Source organism: Dermacentor variabilis, chromosome 7 (assembly GCF_050947875.1).
Source record: "Dermacentor variabilis isolate Ectoservices chromosome 7, ASM5094787v1, whole genome shotgun sequence".
Lineage (NCBI taxonomy): Eukaryota > Metazoa > Arthropoda > Arachnida > Ixodida > Ixodidae > Dermacentor > Dermacentor variabilis.
The window spans coordinates 80,787,386-80,805,510 of NC_134574.1; the positions used below are offsets into that span (position 1 = coordinate 80,787,386).

Sequence of the window (18,125 nt, forward strand, 5' to 3'; positions counted from 1 at the left end):
CATAAGGAACCAGTTTGGCGCTGCTGAGCACAAAATAAAGCGTTCCATTTTTCAACACCTATAATGAAGGCAAGTTGATTCTTTATATGCTCTTACAAACAATGAACAATGGAATAAATGTCATGCCGCCAGCAGCGCGTTGTGGTGAAAGTGTAAGGGCCTTAACCAGTGCTGTGATTTTATACGCAAACAGCGAATCTACAGAAATTTCTATTTCGTCTTTTTTTTCAACTAGCAGCATGACGATTTAAAACAGCACAGAGTGCATACGTAGGCGCTACTTTTCCTGAGCGTTTGCTATATATATATATATATATATATATATTTATATATATAATCACATATATATACATATATGTGATTAATTCTGGGTGCTTAGATACAGGACAAATCCTTCCCACGCGCAAAGCTTCGCGCACGAAGCTCTCTCACATTAGCGCACGATCACAGACAATCCTTAAACGGTGTCACCTCCTTAGGTTGATACAAGTTCTGCAATACCTTGAGGCCTTCATATTCGCACACAATTTGATGTACATTTGGAGTTAGCTCCCTTGCGCACACATAACATTTCATTTGCGGAAGTAATAGCAGGTTGTCGGATTCAGTCCGCTTTCGTTCACTGCCTTAAGGGATGATGTCGTTTAGTATTACGTACCCTGCTCTTGAATTGTCTATAAGTGCTTGTGCCCTTCCAGATAGTCCTCTTGTAAGAGGGCCGTCTGAAAAAGGAATGGTAGCCAAGAGGTGGTGTTGGCGGTGTTTCTGGCGGTGCCACCGTTCCTTTGCTGGGCCTTGCTGCTGAGTATGCGCGGACGAATGGATTAGTTGTTCGTCCCTAGAATGAGTTGTGCCTCGCACGGCAGCTCGTGTGCCTGCTCGTTGCCGTGGTTTCGAGTATGGCGGGGCACCCACTTTAAGCTAGTGTAATAACCTGTCTACCTTAACTGCACCCGCATAAAAACGACGCGGATGAGGGAGGTGTTGCGCCTTGAAGGTTCCGTTAGGTCGTGCAGCCACAAGTGGACGCGGAAACTTTTTGGTGTGTGCAGGCATTTGCATTTGGCTGCTTTCGTTGGTAGATCGAGTAAGATGAGTGCCCTCCCAAATAGCGTGAGGTTCCACTTGTATCGTTACTCGTTCAAGTTTTGAATCCATCTCTCTGGTGCAGTGCATTAGTGTTTTCGTAGTATGCTATGGAACGCCAGCGTTCAGGTGCAAGGCCTCCAAGAACCATCAAAGTACACGCGGGGTCCCTAACCTTGTGCAATCGAGGTAAAATGTGCGATTATTCGGCGTTGACTGACGTGCATTCGTTGGTTAATAAATATATTATGGGGCTTTACGTGCCGACGAAGCACGCCGTAGTGGGGGAATCCAGATTATTTTTGACTACCTGGAGATCTTTAGCGTGCCCTTAGTGCACGGGGCATGGGAGTTTTTGCATTTCGCCGCCATAGTGTGGCGGCCGGGATTCAAACCCACGACGTAGTGCTTAGCAGCGCAACACTATAGCGCTAAGCGATCGCAGCGTTTTATCGGAGAAGGTAGACGATAGTTCGTGCCGCCATCATCAAACACCGTTACTGATGTCCGCAGCATGCTTCGGGAGAGCTGCTACGTGTCCATTTCATCTCTGCGAAGAACTTTAGCTATTCTGTTACGCCTTATTCACACAGCCGTCAAACGTTTCCTTGCGTCACTGTCAAAGAAAAAAAAAACAAAGGAACGTAGTTTGGTCCACTTTGGTCTGTGGTCTGAACGTTCCACTTTGGTCTGTGCACGACAGGTGTAAGCAACGCCGTACTCAGAGTAGCCAGGTTTGCGTTGCGGACGGACAGCGCCAAGACCAATACCGCTGGTATCGCCATGCACTTTAGCGGCGGTGGTGCGGTTTTATCGAAGTGGTCCCGGCGGAGACCTGAGGATACGACGTGAGGTCACGAACGTGGTGTCGCATGATGGAGACTATGAGCACAGGTCGTGGACACCACGTGGGAGTCGTCTCAGAGGCGATATAATCGAGGCAAAATTACGAAGAGAGCGTCTGAAGTAAGAACAGAGGCCGATGAAGGCTCGGAGTTCTTTGAGTGTCTTACGTTTTGGAAATTCTGCCACAGCGTGAAGTTCTGACAGGTCGGGAGGAATTCCGTCTTGGGAAACGACGTGACCTAGAATCATAAGCTACCGCACGGCGAACAGGCACTTTTCGAGGTTCACTTGCATGCTTGCGTTGCTCAAGCACGTCAACACTTGCCTAAACTAAAGTGTAGAAGATGCGTGTTGAAATCGAGCGCACAATGCACGAGCTCCTCTAGCCGTAACCTACCGCAGCAACCAATTTGGCAGGCGAATGCTGACACACAAGATGATATTTTGAAGCTGGCTCAATACCACACGTTTTCCCTCAAATATACTCAATAGGAGCGCATGTGCTAGCGACGTTTTCGGAACAACGAAATACACTCGTACTCACACAAGCACCCACGCACAGAAACAAATCTGTTTAAACAAATGTGTCATTCAAGAAAACCCACGGATTAGTGCATTTTCGGTGCATTATATTGAACCCAATCGAAAAAGGAACAAACCTGCATAAACACATCTTCGGTTAGGTTCTCGCTCCCGCAGCCAAAACTACCTATGACGAGTACAAGAAGAGCCGGCAATTGAAAAGGCATTTTCCTCCGTCAATCGTTAAACACAGCTTCGAAACTACAGTAATATGAGAAGCTCTCCTTCTGCTGTAGGATTTATATCCTGGAGAAGCGTCTGTGATCGCCAAGAATTTTTCTTGCGTATTTTAATTCAGATCCAATACTTCAGCTTGCATTTGATCGATGGCGCAATTTATCCTGATTTCGCATCAATCTTGACTGCTCGGAAAGTTGTTGACTTGTAGTTTCGCTTCCTATGAGCGAAGGGGCTTTAACATCGCTTCTAAATTTATGTACCAAAGAAAATATAAATTCATTTACTGGGGCTTTGATCTGCACAACATCATGACTCCAGTAACTTCACAGCGCTAAAATTCATAGTGTAAGAGAGAGCATCTGCTTAACAAAAATCGAAACTTCCCCTTAAAAGAGCCTCGTGCTAAATTACTATCATCGGTTTATTTTGGGGGAATCGTTCCTCATAAGGTAAAACGTCCATACCTTGGAAACCTACGAAATTTATTCACCCTGGAATAAACGCAGTTTGTTATCAAGGCATGGTTTTAGGTAGAGAGGATTATGGCACAATCCAGCATATTAACTTAACCCCTTGCCTACGAGGTGCAACTTTGACCATTTTTGAAAAAAAAATTGTTAATACGATATATTTTGCAATAATCTGCCAACAATGGCGCCGTCCTCATCAAACCATTTTCACAGTGGTCATAACGACACGGTCACCACCGTCACTTACCTCCTGCTGACGTCATCAAGCCCTCGTCATAGTCGCCATGCGAACACTTTCGCCGTCATTCTATCATTGACTCGACCTCGTGATCGCAACCTGCTCGTGTCACGCACGCCATAGGCCCCGACTTCGGGGCCCGTGCCCTCCAATTTCTCAGGGGGCGGAGGCAGAGCCTGCCCCCTCCGGCGATGCCGAAGCCTACTCCCCTCTCCCCCCCCCCCTAACCCCTGAAGTGTCATTATGCGACTTCTGTCACCCACACCACTTATGGTTTCGGAACCAGGAAGCACAGTTAAGAGCAGAGCGGTTTGATTTGTACGCCCCTTCCCTTCATCTACTTCATCGTTTCAAACTCTTCTTCCTCATCTCTTAAGCCGTACCCCACTACTCGCTCATGTCGAAAACCAGCGACGCTCCATAAAAAGAGGAAAAGTTTACCACAGGTGCTCCCCCCACCTTCCTGTGGACAAGTGGCCGTGGTCACTTGAAGAGGCGGTGAGAGGGAGGTATTGATAACGGTAGTGGAACACGTTTAGCGGCTAGTTGGTTCAAAAGATGAAGCGCCAATAGAGAGAGCACACCAATGAAGAAACAACAATGGCAAGACAAGGCGGTATTTACAACTGTTTTTGTGGTCAAAAGCGGCTGAATATATAGCCATGGAGAGAGAGGGCCGAAAAAGAGGCAGCACTGAACATGTTAATGCGGACGTTGAAGACGTGAAGGCGCTACTTGCAACTGCAAACAGTTGCAAGTAGCGCCTTGTCTTGTCATTGTTGTTTCTTCATTGGTGTGCTGTCTCTGTTGGCGCTACATCCTTTGAAAAAAAAAAAACATTGATAATGGGAGCCGGTTTGATCCTTGCGGTAGCAACTGTGTCTTCACAACCATTGCACAATATTGTGAAATATGTTGAGAACGTTCCTTGAAGGGGAAATGACCGTCGTAGCGGGGCTGAAGAAAACGGCGAGGCGTGTCAACATGAAAAAAAAAAAAAAGACGTGTGAGGATGTTTGCAGGTATGAGGGTAGGAAAAGGTGCTTATTCGTGGGAGCAGAGGTTGGCGATGGAACGCAAGTTGTGCATGAAAATGCGCAGACGCTGGACGAAAGAAGATGGATAAGAAACATTCGGCGTAGATGTGGGGTTCACAGGGTTACCGGGCAAACGGAGGGTGTAGCCGTAAATCCCTTCAGCTACATAGCAGGCGAGTTGTGGTCGGAGTGTTCACCGAAGGCCAAACAGCTCGATTGAAAAGTGCAATAACCAATCCTCTGCGTGAGGCTGAGCGGCCACTGCAGTTTTGAAGTGTGGAAGTAGCCTCTCGACGATGCCTTTCGATGCAGGATAGTAAGCATTTCTGCGAATGCGCGCACAACCAAGGAGGGATGTTACAAATATGAAAAGTGCCGACTCAATCTGTCTGCCTCGATCAGTGGTCACCGCTAACGGCACACCAAAACGGCTAATCCAGGTAGACAGAAGAATTTGCGCGACTGTCTTCGTCGTTATCTGAAGCATTGGAGCTGCTTCAGGTCATTGTGTGTACCTATCGATACACGCAAGCGAATTCGTTTACAAACGGCATGGTGGGAAAGGTCCAACAATGTCCATATGAATGGTGTCGAAACGTGCATCGGGGACATGAAATTTGTCCAATGGAGGCTTGGCGTGTCGTTGTACCTTGATACTTTAATATGCTGTACAAGTGCAGACCTAGTCTCGTATATCGGGGCGTATGCAGGGCCAAACGTAACTTTCGGTGACAAGGTATTGTGTGGCACGTACGCCTGGATGGCAGATTGAGTGCAGTGCATCAGAAACAGCACGAGAAGGAGCAAGAGCATAAATGAGGGTACTGTTAGGTGAAACGTCGCGTCAGAGTGCGACGTCGTGGTCGGAAAAGTTCACGTGCTCCAAATGGAGGGATGCAGAAGATCAGAGTCACGGAAGTTCATCGCCATATGCCTGAGCCACCGTCAGTGAAAACAAGGAAAGATGGACAGAACTTGTCGTGGCGTTGATGGTAATACGACTAAGAGCGTCCCCTGCCCTGTTAAGTCTGCCTTTGACCTAGCGTATGTCTCTCGTGAATTAGCCAATAGCAGCAAAATGCCGGAGCTCTCTACGAGTATGGGTGGCACTGGAGGAACGCAAAGCCGAAATAGGTGGTTTGTAGTCGGTAAGAATTATAAATTCTCGCCCTTCAAGGAATTACCTGAAATGCTTCACTGCGAGGTAGTCCGCGAGGAGCCCTCGTCCGAAAGTACTAAATCGGCAATCAGTGTTGCGTAACTTGCGGAAAAAGAAGGAGATGGGCGCGCGTGCACCATTATTACACTGATGAGGAGCGAATCCCACGGCTTCCAAAGAAGCGTCCACCATTAAGGCTAGTGGGAGCTGTCTTTGAAGAGTGATACAGGATGGTGGGCTGTGCAAGTTCCATCTTAACGGCGGCGAAAGCTTGATCAGTGACCGGGTTCCAAGGAAGTGCGGCAGACTGAGCTTTCGAAATGGTAAGTAGTGCATCAAGCGGGTGCTCCAACTTAGAGCAAGCAGGGATGAAACAGCTATAAAAATTGATGAGTCCGAGAAAACGTCACGAGGGCTACCTCCGTACTTTGATGGCGGGTGGCTGATGATGGTCTGAACCTTGTGAGGCAGCGGAGTGGCGCCATGATTGGTGATGTGATCTCCAAAAAAATTAATCGCCGGAACCCTAAACTGACACTTGTCAGCACTAATAATAACGAGATCGTAATCACGAAGTCGAGTGAAAGATTGACGTAGATGCGCTTTGTGGGTTTCAGCATCACTGCTGGCGACGAGGAGATCGTCTATGTAGGCGAAACAAAACGGCAAGCCTCGGGTCACTTCGTCTATAGAACGCTGAAAGGTTTGAGCTGCGTTATACAGAACTGAAAGGCATGCGTAAATACACAAAAAGGTCAACTGGGGCAGTTACAGCAGTTTCTGGAATGTCGGCAGGCTCAACGGGGATCTGGTGATAAGCTTTCACAAGATTTATTTTCGAATATATTGTCACGTGGTGGTGACGTTGAAAAACAGAGTAGCAATACTGTGAAAGACAAAACTAACTTTTATTGGGCGAACCTGTGCCCACAAAAACAGGCTACACTTATAGCACAACGATAGCGGCGAACGCGGTCGGCGATCGTCGAAAATCTGATCAGCGGGTCAAGCGCGTCGGCTTTTACACAGCAGTCGTCGAATGTTCCAGACTAATTGTTGGGACCCGCTTGCCTTCCACAAAATTCTACACCGTTCGCGTCAGGCGAATAAATCAGATAACACAAGGTTCAGCGACAACAGACAGCGGATAGAAGCATCGATACTTTTCCAGAAACTTCGGATACATTCAGGCGCGTCCCGCGCTGCGCGATAGCATTAGTTAAGCGGCGAAACGTGATCGCCCGATAAATACAAGTACACGTGTCAATACCCCCCTCTTAAAAAGCATCGACACGATGCTGCAAACAAACGAAAGTAATAAAGAAGCACTCATAGCAAAGAAAACAAAATAAGAAAAGTTGGTCAGCGTCCGTAAAAGTGTTTAAGACGCCCCACCTGGACCACTTCAGGTCGTGCGCGGCGCCGCTGTAAATGCGAAGTGCCGTCTGGCACGACCTCATAGTCCAGTGCGCCAATACGTCGGATGACCTTGTAGGGTCCGAAATAGCGTCGCAATAGTTCCTCACTCAGTCCTCGTCGGCGTATAGGGGTCCACACCCAAACACGGTCGCCGAGCTAGTACTCGACGAAGTGTCGTCGCAGGTTGTAGTGTCGGCTGTCCGTACGCTGCTGGTTCTTGATCCGCAGGCGGTCGAGCTGTCAGGCTTCTTCGGAGCGCTGTAGATAGGTAGCGACGTCAAGGCTCTCATCGTCAGTCACGTGCGGTAGCATGGCGTCGAGCGTCGTCGTCGGGTTCCTGCCGTAAACAAGCTTAAACGGCGTGATATGTGTTGCTTCTTGCACCGCCGTGTTGTAAGCGAATGTTACTTACGGCAGGACGGCATCCCAGGTCTTGTGTTTGACGTCAACGTACATTGCTAGCATGTCGGCGAGGGTCTTGTCCAGGCGCTCCGTAAGACCATTTGTCTGTGGGTGGTAGGCTGTTGTCCTCCTGTGCCTTGTCTGACTGTATTGCAGAATGGCTTGGGTGAGCTCTGCAGAAAAAGCCGTTCCTCTGTCGGTGATGAAGACTTCTGGAGCACCATGTCGCAGCAGGATGTTCTCGACGAAAAATTTCCCCACTTCGGCTGTGCTGCCTTTCGGTAGAGCTTTAGTTTCAGCGAAGCGGGTGAGATAGTCCGTCGCCACGACGATCCACTTCTTTCCGCAAGTTGATGTCGGAAACGGTCCCAGCAAGTCCATCCCGATCTGCTGAAAAGGTCGCTAAGGAGGCTTAACCGGCTGTAGTAATGCAGCTGGCCTTGTCGGTGGTGTCTTGCGTCGTTGCGTCGGTGGTGTCTTGCGTCGTCTTGACGTAACGGGCGACATCGGCGGTTAGGCGCGGCCAGTAATACCTTTTTGTATCCTCGATAGCGTCCGGTTGAAGCCGAGGATCCCGGAGGTCGGATCGTCATGTAGGGCGCGCAGTACTCTGGACGCAGCGCCGATGGAACGACAAGAAGGTAGTTGGCTCGGACTGGCGAGAAGTTCTTCACGAGTAGATTGTTTTGAAGTGTGAAGGAGGATAATCCGCCCTTAAATGCCCTGGGCACAACGTCGGTGTGCCGTTCCAAATATTCGACTAGGCCTTTCAGCTCCGGGTCTGCCCGTTGCTGTTCAGCGAAGTCTTCCGCGCTTATCATTCAAAGGAAGGCGTCGTCATTCTCGTCATCTTGCGGTGGCGGGTCAATGGGGGCGCGTGATAGGCAATCGGCATCGGAGTGTTTTCGTCCGGACTTGTATGTTACAGTGATGTCGTATTCTTGTAGTCTAAGGCTGCACCACGCCAGTCGTGCTGAAGTATCCTTTATATTCGCTAGCCAACACAACGCGTGATGGTCGCTGACGACTTTGAATGGCCTGCCATAAAGATAAGGGCGAAATTTAGCTGTAGCCCAAACGATGGCGAGGCATTCCTTGTCGGTCGTAGAATAGTTCCCTTCCCCTTTTGACAGCGACGGGCTAGCGTAAGCTATCACCTGTTCGACTCCGTTTCTCCTCTGGACTAGAACGGCACCGAGGCCTAGGCTACTGGAGTCAGTATGGATTCCTGTATCGGCGTGCTCGTCGAAGTGCGCAAGTACCGGCGGCGACTGCATGCGTCGTTTGAGTTCTCCAAATGCGTCTGCCTGCGGCGTTTCCCACTTGAACTCAACATCACATTTAGTTAGACGTGTCAACGGCTCAGCGATGCTTGAAAAGTCCTTGACAAAGCGCCTATAGTAGGCACACATGCCAAGGAATCTCCACACTGCCTTCTTGTCGATGGGTTGCGGGAACTGTGCGATGGTAGCTGTCTTATGCGGGTCTGGATGGACACCAGATTTGCTGATTACGTGGCCTAGGAACAGAAGCTCATCGTAAGCGAAGCGGCACTTTTCCGAATTCAGAGTGAGCCCTGATGACTTGATGACCTCTACTACAGTCGCAAGCCGCCTGAGGTGATCGTCGAGATTTCCGGCGTAGACGACGACGTCATCCAAGTAAACGGGACAGGTCTGCCACTTCAGTCCTTCTAAAACCGTGTCCATCACGCGCTGGAACGTTGCAGGCGCCCAGCACAGTCCGAATGGCATAACCTTGAACTCGTAGAGGCCGTCTGGGGTGATGAAGGCGGTCTTTTCGCGATCTCTTTCGTCGACTTCTATTTGCCAATAGCCAGACTTGAGGTCCATCGACGAGAAGTATTTAGCGTTGCAGAGCCGATCCAATGCGTCGTCTATTCGTGGGAGGGGGTATACGTCTTTCATCGGTGATCTTGTTCAGACGACGATAATCGACGCAGAAACGTAGGGTTCCGTCCTTTTTCTTCACCAAGACTACAGGAGATGCCCACGGGCTTTTTGACGGCTGGATGATGTCGTCGCGCAGCATTTCGTCGACTTGGTGCCTTATAGCCTCACGTTCTCGCGTAGAAACTCGATAAGGGCTCTGGCGGAGTGGTCGAGCACACTCTTCGGTTATTATGCGATGCTTCGCGGCTGTTGTTTGTCGAATCCTTGATGACGTCGAAAAGCACTCTTTGTATCGTCGAAGTAAACTTCTGAGTTGTTGTTGCTTAGTCATGGGGAGACTTGGATTTATGTCGAAGTCTGGTTCGGGAACTACGGTCGTCGGGGTAGATGTGACAGAATCCGATAGGACGAACGCATTGCTGGCTTCCTGAATTTCCTCGATGTATGCCATCGTCGTGCCCTTGTTGATGTGCTTGAATTCCTGGCTGAAGTTTGTCAGCAACACTTTCGTGTTTCCTCCGTGCAGTCGAGCGATTCCTCTTGCGACGCAAATTTCGCGATCGAGCAGTAGACGTTGGTCGCCTTTGATGACGCCTTCTACGTCAGCAGGTGTTTCGGTGCCGACCGAAATAACCATGCTGGAGCGAGGCGGGATGCTCACTTGATCTTCGAGCACACTCAAGGCGCGGTGACAAGGAAGGCTCTCCGGCGGTATCACTTGATCTTCCGACAGTGTTATGGACTTCGACTTCAGGTCGATGATTGCGCCGTGTTCGTTTAGAAACTCCATGTCTAGAATGACGTCTCGTGAACACTGTTGGAGGATAAGGAAGGTGGCAGGGTAAGTCCGGTCGTGAATGGTAATTCTTGCCGTGCACATTCCAGTCGGCGTTATGAGGTGTCCTCCAGCGGTGCGAATTTGAGGGCCTTCCCATGCAGTCTTAACTTTCTTCAACTGGGCGGCGATGTGTCCACTCATGACGGAGTAATCAGCCCCTGTGTCCACTAAGACGGTAACTGTGTGGCCGTCGAGAAAAAAGTTGAGTCGGTGGTTCTTTGTCTGGCGTTGCAGTTAGGTCTCTGCGTCGGATCACGGCTGTGTCGTGTTGAACTGAAGCTGGAACGTCGCATCATCAGGTCGTCTTTCGTCGTCGTATTCTTTGCTTCAAGGCTTCGTCGGGACGGCGGCGTGTCATTATCTCGTCGAGGTAGTTTCTTAGGTGTCTTCGTCGGCGGCTGAGGGTCTTCGTCACTTCGACGAACAGCAACCGCACCTCCATCGGTTGCTGCTTTCAGTTTTCCGGAGATGGGCTTGCTGACCGGCCCCGGGCTGAGTCAGTGTATGGTCGGCACTGCGGCGACAGGTAGCGGCCTGGTGATGGTGAATGCGATGGTCGTCGAGAGCTCCACTGAGTAGCGGCGACGTAGTCGGTGATATCGCGAGGGCGTTCGCCTTGCTGCGGGCGCCGAGCGTTGACGGCGAAACCTCGCAGTCCCATCTCCCGGTATGGGCATCGTTGATAGACGTGACCCGTTTCTCCGCAGTGGTAGCAGAGCGGGTGGTGGTCAGGAGCGCGCCAAACGTCTGTCTTCCTTGGGTAGCTGCGCTGGGCGACGGGTGGGCGTGCTGGCGGCGGCGGTGGTGGTCGACGGAATTGCGGCGTTACGGTGCCCTGGCGCGGTCGTGGAGGGGGACCTTGACGGCGGCGTAGGTCATCGCTTGCGGCTGAGGCTGCGGCGATTCAGGGCCTACTCCGAGTTGTTGTTGGAGCTCCTCGCGCACGTAGTCAAAGACACTTGAGGCTGTGATGAAGGCAACAGCTTCTGTAGTTCCTCCCGCACGACCTCTCGGATAGTCTCGCGCAGGTCGTCGGTGGCCAGTGACGCAACTCTGGCGTAGTTTGTCGAGTTCGTGCGGTGGTTGAATTGCCTGTTCCGCATTTCCAGTGTCTTCTCCATGCTGGTGGCCTCGCGAAGAATCTCGTCGATGATCTCCGGCGGCTCCGTACCATTCCGGCGAAAAGTTCCTCCTTTACACCACGCATCAGTAGGTGGACTTTCTTTTCCTCGGACATTTGCGGGTCGGCGTGGCGGAATAGGCGGCACATTTCTTCTGTAAAAATCGCGGTGGTCTCATTAGTTTAATTAGATTAGATTAATTGGTCTCATTAGATTAATGAGTTAGCGGTAAGAGGGAAAATAGAGGAATTCCAGATCAAGCTACAGAACAGGTATTCGGCTTTAACTCTGGATGAGGACCTTAGTGTTGAAGCAATGAACGACAATCTCTGGGCATCATTAAGGAGTGTGCAATGGAAGTCGGTGGTAACTCCGTTAGGCAGGATACCAGCAAACTATCGCAGGAGACGAAAGATCTGATCAAGAAACGCCAATGTATGAAAGCATCTAACCCTACAGCTAGAATAGAATTGGCAGAACTTTCGAAGTTAATCTACAAGCGTAAGACAGCGGACATAAGGAAGTATAATATGGATAGAATTGAACATGCTCTCAGGAACGGAGGAAGCCTAAAAACAGTGAAGAAGAAACTAGGAATTGGCAAGAATCAGATGTATACGTTAAGAGACAAAGCCGGCAATATCATTACTAATATGGATGAGATAGTTCAAATGGCTGAGGATTTCTATAGAGATTTATACAGTACCAGTGGCACCCTCGACGATAACGGAAGAGAAATTAGTCCAGAGGAATTCGAAATCCCAAAGGTAACGCCGGAAGAATTAAAGAAAGCCTTGAGACATATGCAAAGGGGGAAGGCAGCTGGGGTGGATCAGGTAACAACAGATTTGTTGAAGGATGGTGGACAGATTGTTCTAGAGAAAACTGGCCACCCTGTATACGCAATGCCTCATGACCTCGAGCGTACCGGAATCTTGGAAGAACGCTAACATAATCCTAATCCATAAGAAAGGGGACGCCAAAGACTTGAAAAATTATAGACCGATCAGCTTACTGTCCGTTGCCTACAAACTATTTACTAAGGTAATCGTAAATAGAATCAGGAACACCTTAGACTTCTGTCAAGCAAAGGACCAGGCAGGATTCCGTAAAGGCTACTCAACAATAGATCATATTCACACTATCAATGAGGTGATAGAGAAATGTGCGGCATATAACCAACCCTTATATATAGCTTTCATTGATTACGAGAAAGCGTTTGATTCTGTCGAAACCTCAGCAGTCATAGATGCATTACAGAATCAGGGTGTAGACGAGCCGTATGTAAAAATACTGAAATATATTTATAGCGGCTCCACAGCAACCGTAGTCCTCCATAAAGCAAGCAACAAAATCCCAATAAAGAAAGGCGTCAGGCAGGGAGATACGATATCTCCAATGCTACTCACAGCGTGTTTACAGGAGGTATTCAGAGGCCTGGATTGGGAAGAATTGGGGATAAAAGTTAATGGAGAAATCCTTAGTAACTTGCGATTCGCTGATGATATTGCCTTGCTTAGTAACTCAGGGGACCAATTGGAATACATGCTCAATGTCCTAGAGAGGCAAAGCAGAAGAGTGGGTCTAAAAATTAATCTGCAAAAAACTAAAGTAATGCTTAACAGTCTCGGAAGAGAACAGCAATTTACAATAGGCAGCGAGGCACTGGAAGTCGTAAGGGAATACATCTACTTAGGGCAGGTAGTGACGGCGGATCCGGATCATGACACGGAAATAATCAGAAGAATAAGAATGGGCTGGGGTGCATTTGGCAGGAATTCTCAGATCATGAACAGCAGGTTGCCATTATCCCTCAAGAGAAAAGTATATAATAGCTGTGTCTTACCAGTACTCACCTACGGGGCAGAAACCTGGAGACTTACGAAAAGGGTTCTACTCAAATTGAGGACGACGCAACGAGCTATGGAAAGAAGAATGATAGGTGTAACGTTAAGAGATAAGAAAGGAGCAGATTGGGTGAGGGAACAAGCGCGAGTTAATGACATCTTAGTTGAAATCAAGAAAAAGAAATGGGCATGGGCAGGACATGTAATGAGGAGGGAAGATAACCGATGGTCATTATGGGTTACGGACTGGATCCCAAGGGAAGGGAAGCGTAGCAATAATAATTATTAATAATATTTGGGGTTTTACGTGCCAAAACCACTTTCTGATTATGAGGCACGCCGTAGTGGAGGACTCCGGAAATTTTGACCCCCTGGGGTTCTTTAACGTGCACCTAAATCTAAGCACACGGGTGTTTTCGCATTTCGCCCCCATCGAAATGCGTCCGCCGTGGCCAGGATTCGATCCCGCGACCTCGTGCTCAGCAGCCCAACACCATAGCCACTGAGCAGGAAGCGTAGCAGGGGGCGGCATAAAGTTAGGAGGGCGGATGAGGTTAAGAAGTTTGCAGGCATGGCATGGCCACAATTAGTACATGACCGGGGTTGTTGGAGAAGTATGGGAGAGGCCTTTGCCCTGCAGTGGGCGTAACCAGGCTGATGATGATGATGACTCGGGTTTCTAGTAGTGCTTGGGCTCGTTCTCGGCGTACGACGCTTGTGAATGTCTGCAGGAAGCCGCTTCGGAAAAGGTCCCAGGTCGTTAAGGTGGCTTCTCTGTTCTCGAACGACGTCCTGGCAGCGTCTTCCAATGCGAAGAAGACCTGTCGCAGTTTGTCGTCGCTGTTCCAGCTGTTAAATGCAGCGACCGTCTCATACGTCTCGAGCCAGGTTTCTGGGTCCTGGAATGTTGAAGCGCGGAACGTCGGAGGCTCCCTGGGCTGCTGCAGCACGATGGGGGACGCTGGGGCTGCCATAGGAGTGGACTTGATGGCAACCTTCCTGCTCGTCTCAGGTAGAAGTCCGTGCCCTGGGGACAGTCCTTGCAGTCGGCGGCTAGCACGCTGTTCTTGGGGGATGTTAGTTTTGCCTTCGGGCTTCGGGCTTGGATCGCGGCTTTGCGGGGGCGTTCGGTACATGAACGCACAAGCACCTCCACCAGATGTAACGTGGTGGTGACGTTGAAAAACACAGTAGCAATACTGTGAAAGACAAAACTAACTTTTATTGGGCGAACCTGTGCCCACAAAAACAGACTACACTTATAGCACAACGATAGCGGGGAACACGGTCGGCGATCGTCGAAAATCTGATCAGCGGTTCAAGCGCGTCCGCTTTTAGTCCGCTTTTAGTTGTAGCAGTCGTCGAATGTTCCAGACTAACAGTTGAGACCCGCGTGCCTTCCACAAAATTCTACACCATTCGCGTCAGGCGAATAAATCAGATAACACAAGGTTCAGCGACAGCAGACAGCGGATAGAAGCATCGATAACTTTTCAGAAACTTCGGATACAATCAGGCGCGTCCCGCGCTGCGCGATAGCATTAGTTAAGCGGCGAAACGTGGTCGCCCGATAAATATAAGTACACGTGTCAATATTGTGTCGGTTAAAAAGGCAGTGCAATGCTAAATACTGGGTAGAGGGTATTCGTCGGGAACAATAACCGCATTCAGGGCACGACAATCATAACAAGGCAATAAATCACTGTTCCTCTTAGCTACCATGTGTAGCGCTGACGACCACGAGGCTGATGGTGGACGAATTATTTTTAGTTGCAACATATGCTCGAAGTCATTGCAGGCAACTGGAAGTTTATGAATACCAAGTCGGCGGGGGTGGCAGTGAACGGGCGGGCCTGTGGCAATAATACAATGGTTTAGAGTGTGCTTAGGGTTTCATCCATCGCAGGCTTTGTAGTAATCTCCAGAAACGCATCGAGCATTGCCGCATACGGTGAGGTAGGCAGTGTGAGGAAAGTAAGGTTGAGAGCGGTAGCGTTCGACAGAATATCGTTGACCGACAGACCCGTGATGTTATCTATCAGAGGACAGCAGCTCATGTCCACGAGCAGATGAAAATGCTTATGCTTAGCTCTGACGAGAGCCATGCGTACGTTCGCTGGAAGACTTTGAATAAACTCGCGTAATACGGCTGCGTCGAAGGAGTCTTGTTGTTCACTAACTAGTTGTTGCAGGTAACGTAGAAACTTAATTGGACGTTGGTCACCGAGCTTTTCGTTGTTGAGGAGCTGTTGAACACGCCGAAGCGCAGGCGGGACGGGACGACGAATAAGAGCATTTCTGATTGTGGTATATGGCGTTTCTTGGTGTGGCTGGACGAGGATGCCGCGAATCTCCGCCATGACCTGTAGCGGGAAAGCTTCAAGCAGGAGTTCATATTTACGAAACTCCGACGTGACGCGATGACTGCGGAAATTGTTCTCAACTTGTGTTAGCCATAACGTGGGATCGACGAGCCACAGCTGTGGTAGCATAACGGTAGCTGTATATCTTATAATACTCATAGCAGGTACCTCACCGGTTGCAGGGATAGTAGGAACGAAGCTGTGGCCGCCTGGAGTCTGGGTCTGATCCGTTGAAGGTAGCGCTCGTAATCGGGGTCAAAAGTGACTATGAAAACACCAAGCACAGTTAAGAGCACAGCGGTTTTATTTGTACGTCCCTTCACTTGATCTGCTCCATCGTTTCCAACCCCAATTCCTCATCACTTGAGCCCTACCATACAGCTCACTCATGTCTAAAACGAGCTACGCGTGAGCAAAAAAGGTTGCCAAAAGTTTTTTTTAGTCGCCTCTACCATTTAACTAAAAATTTGTTGTGGCTAAAAGCTTAGTGCGTCATTGCTGGCGCCGACGTTCAGGGCTTTTAATTCGTACGTTGGCTTTATACCTGCAAATCCCGACAACAGGAGGACAAGCGTATTAGAAGTACCAGCGCCGGCTACGTAATCGCTATTTTCTCATTTCCACCCTTCTTTATTACAATAACGATAATATCGACACCTCCACACTCTTAAAATAGTTTTCACCCTTTGGGGCTTATCCTGTCCCACTACAATCATCGACATCTGCCTTGCTTGCGTATCCTTTCTTGAAACCTCAGTGCTCGCTAATTACGCATCAGGAATGCGATGTCACGCTGATAACATGCGAGCCGTTCCTGACTTGGGAGTACCGGGCTCGCAGCTTTAAAGGAAGGAAATGCGGTCGAAAGAGAAGATGATTATTTTTGGGCCACAAGATAAGCCCCTAAGGGTGCTAACTTTCTAAGAGACAGTTTTAGGTGGGGAGGGTCATTTCTGCTGCTGCCGTTGGCATCGCCGTGATGTTCCATATAAAGTACAACGGCGAAACATCTTCATGCGCCCCTTATGCTGTATATGCGTGCGAAAGCGTGCGAGGGTGCAAGGAAGGAAAGCGCGGAGGAAGCGCACCGTCTTCCGTCACGCGCAGGGCACGGGGGGGGGGGGGAGAGGCATTATTCTCGGGCGGCAACCGGGTATGTCGCGGCCGCGCGCGACCGCATGGGCTCTGTCTTGAAAGTAAACTGGGATGAGGACCGAGTCAAGGTGCATCGACGGCTTGCAGCTTCTTGGGCGCTGTGTTCTCGCCGCTCAGTTTGCGCTGAAGCATTAGGCAGCACGAAGGTGACTTTGCTCACTGCTGCTGTCGGATTTCCTCACGCCAGCGTTCTGACAGCGAGTGCCCGCGGTCATCGAGTGTTACGTATTCATCTTTACCTGTGCGCGTAGGTAAGCGAAGTAAATGACCGGACATTATGCTTAGCATGGCGGACGACTGGAAGTGTATTTTGACAATCGCTTCTCTTGCCTGTTTTCTTCGAGATGTCCTTCCAAATCGTGGCCCTGGTAGCGCGTTATGGTGGCCGGTCTTATAGATCCTTCTTCAGTGAGGATGAACTAGCGCTTGCACACGAGTTCAAAAGGTCATGAACCAATTATCGCTTGCGATGGCCTATATCAAACGCGATACACACTGCAGTATCCGAGCCCCAAGCCGTAATGGTCTGCAGGAAATTGCAAGCCCGTTCTGAAAACTTCCTACCGGCTACAAGTACATAATACTGAACCTACAAGCGTGCAATTCTGCAACGTTTTGTAGGAGAAGCAGCGCATGATAACTTTGGGACGCTTCGAGGCCGAGGTGCGAATGACGAAGTTGCACTTGCTGTGCTGAGCGCACATTTGTGCTACGCGGGTATACCGAAGTTCCACACTCAAAATGCGCAGTCTAGAGCTGTCTCAAGTCGCACTAAGAAGTTGGTTGTTGAGTGCGAACTTGTGGAAGAAGTAAAATAAGAAAATATATTGTGTGACAGCTGGACGAAGCTGCCACTCCAACTGAGCTGCGCCACAGCGCACTACCGGAAGCGGGATGTCACGGTATAGTAACGTATTCAAGTACAGTGCAGCATGCAAGGTCGACGACTCGGAAGAAGTTGAAGCCAGAGCAGAGATTCTCTAGAAATAAGCAGTTGCGTTGGAGTGCCAATGCGAGAGGAATTGTTCCGAAAGTAAGGCGTCGAGTAAGAACATAAGCTGTCGAACGACCATCTAGACCATCTAGAGAGAGGTGCGGCTCCTGTGGAAAATCTAGGTCTAACAGTGGAAGAGAACGCTGCCTAATATGGAGGCCATCTGCCACGAGTATCAAATAATGAACCACTCTGTAGAGTTTTGTAGACAGAGACCAGCCCTATGCTACACAGATACTTCGCTTTACGTACGCCCTTTCAACGCAAGCCGATAATGTAAACATAGTAGATCATCTGCAATGCATCAAAGGGGGGTCACAACAAGTGCATCTCTAGGAATACAAGTAGAATGCTTCATTTGATGTTAAAAGCCGGTAACTCCGAACCTTCACGCCCACTAAATCTACGAAATTAGGGCTCAACCCTTCTAGTAAACATTCGTAAACTTTCGTAAACATTAATAAGAAATGTAGCT

The 18,125-nt window shown here is 49.4% G+C and overlaps 1 protein-coding gene across 10 annotated transcripts in view; it reads right to left on the bottom strand.

The window, feature by feature from the left end:
* Window positions 1-18,125, bottom strand: part of LOC142586868 (uncharacterized) — a 62,664-nt gene that overhangs the window by 22,913 nt on the left and 21,626 nt on the right. For 2 of the 10 annotated variants that reach the window (XR_012829268.1, XM_075697740.1), the window contains exon 1: window positions 2,592-2,735. The exons of 6 other annotated variants lie outside the window; for them this stretch is intronic. Coding sequence is in view for 1 of the 4 variants with exons in the window: in XM_075697740.1 (XP_075553855.1) it covers window positions 2,592-2,681 (90 nt within the window). In the remaining 3 variants the exon portion in view is untranslated. Of the gene's footprint in view, window positions 1-658; window positions 688-2,591; window positions 2,736-18,125 lie in introns of those variants that run through there. 2 more of the 10 variants (XR_012829263.1, XR_012829267.1) reach the window with 2 other exon arrangements.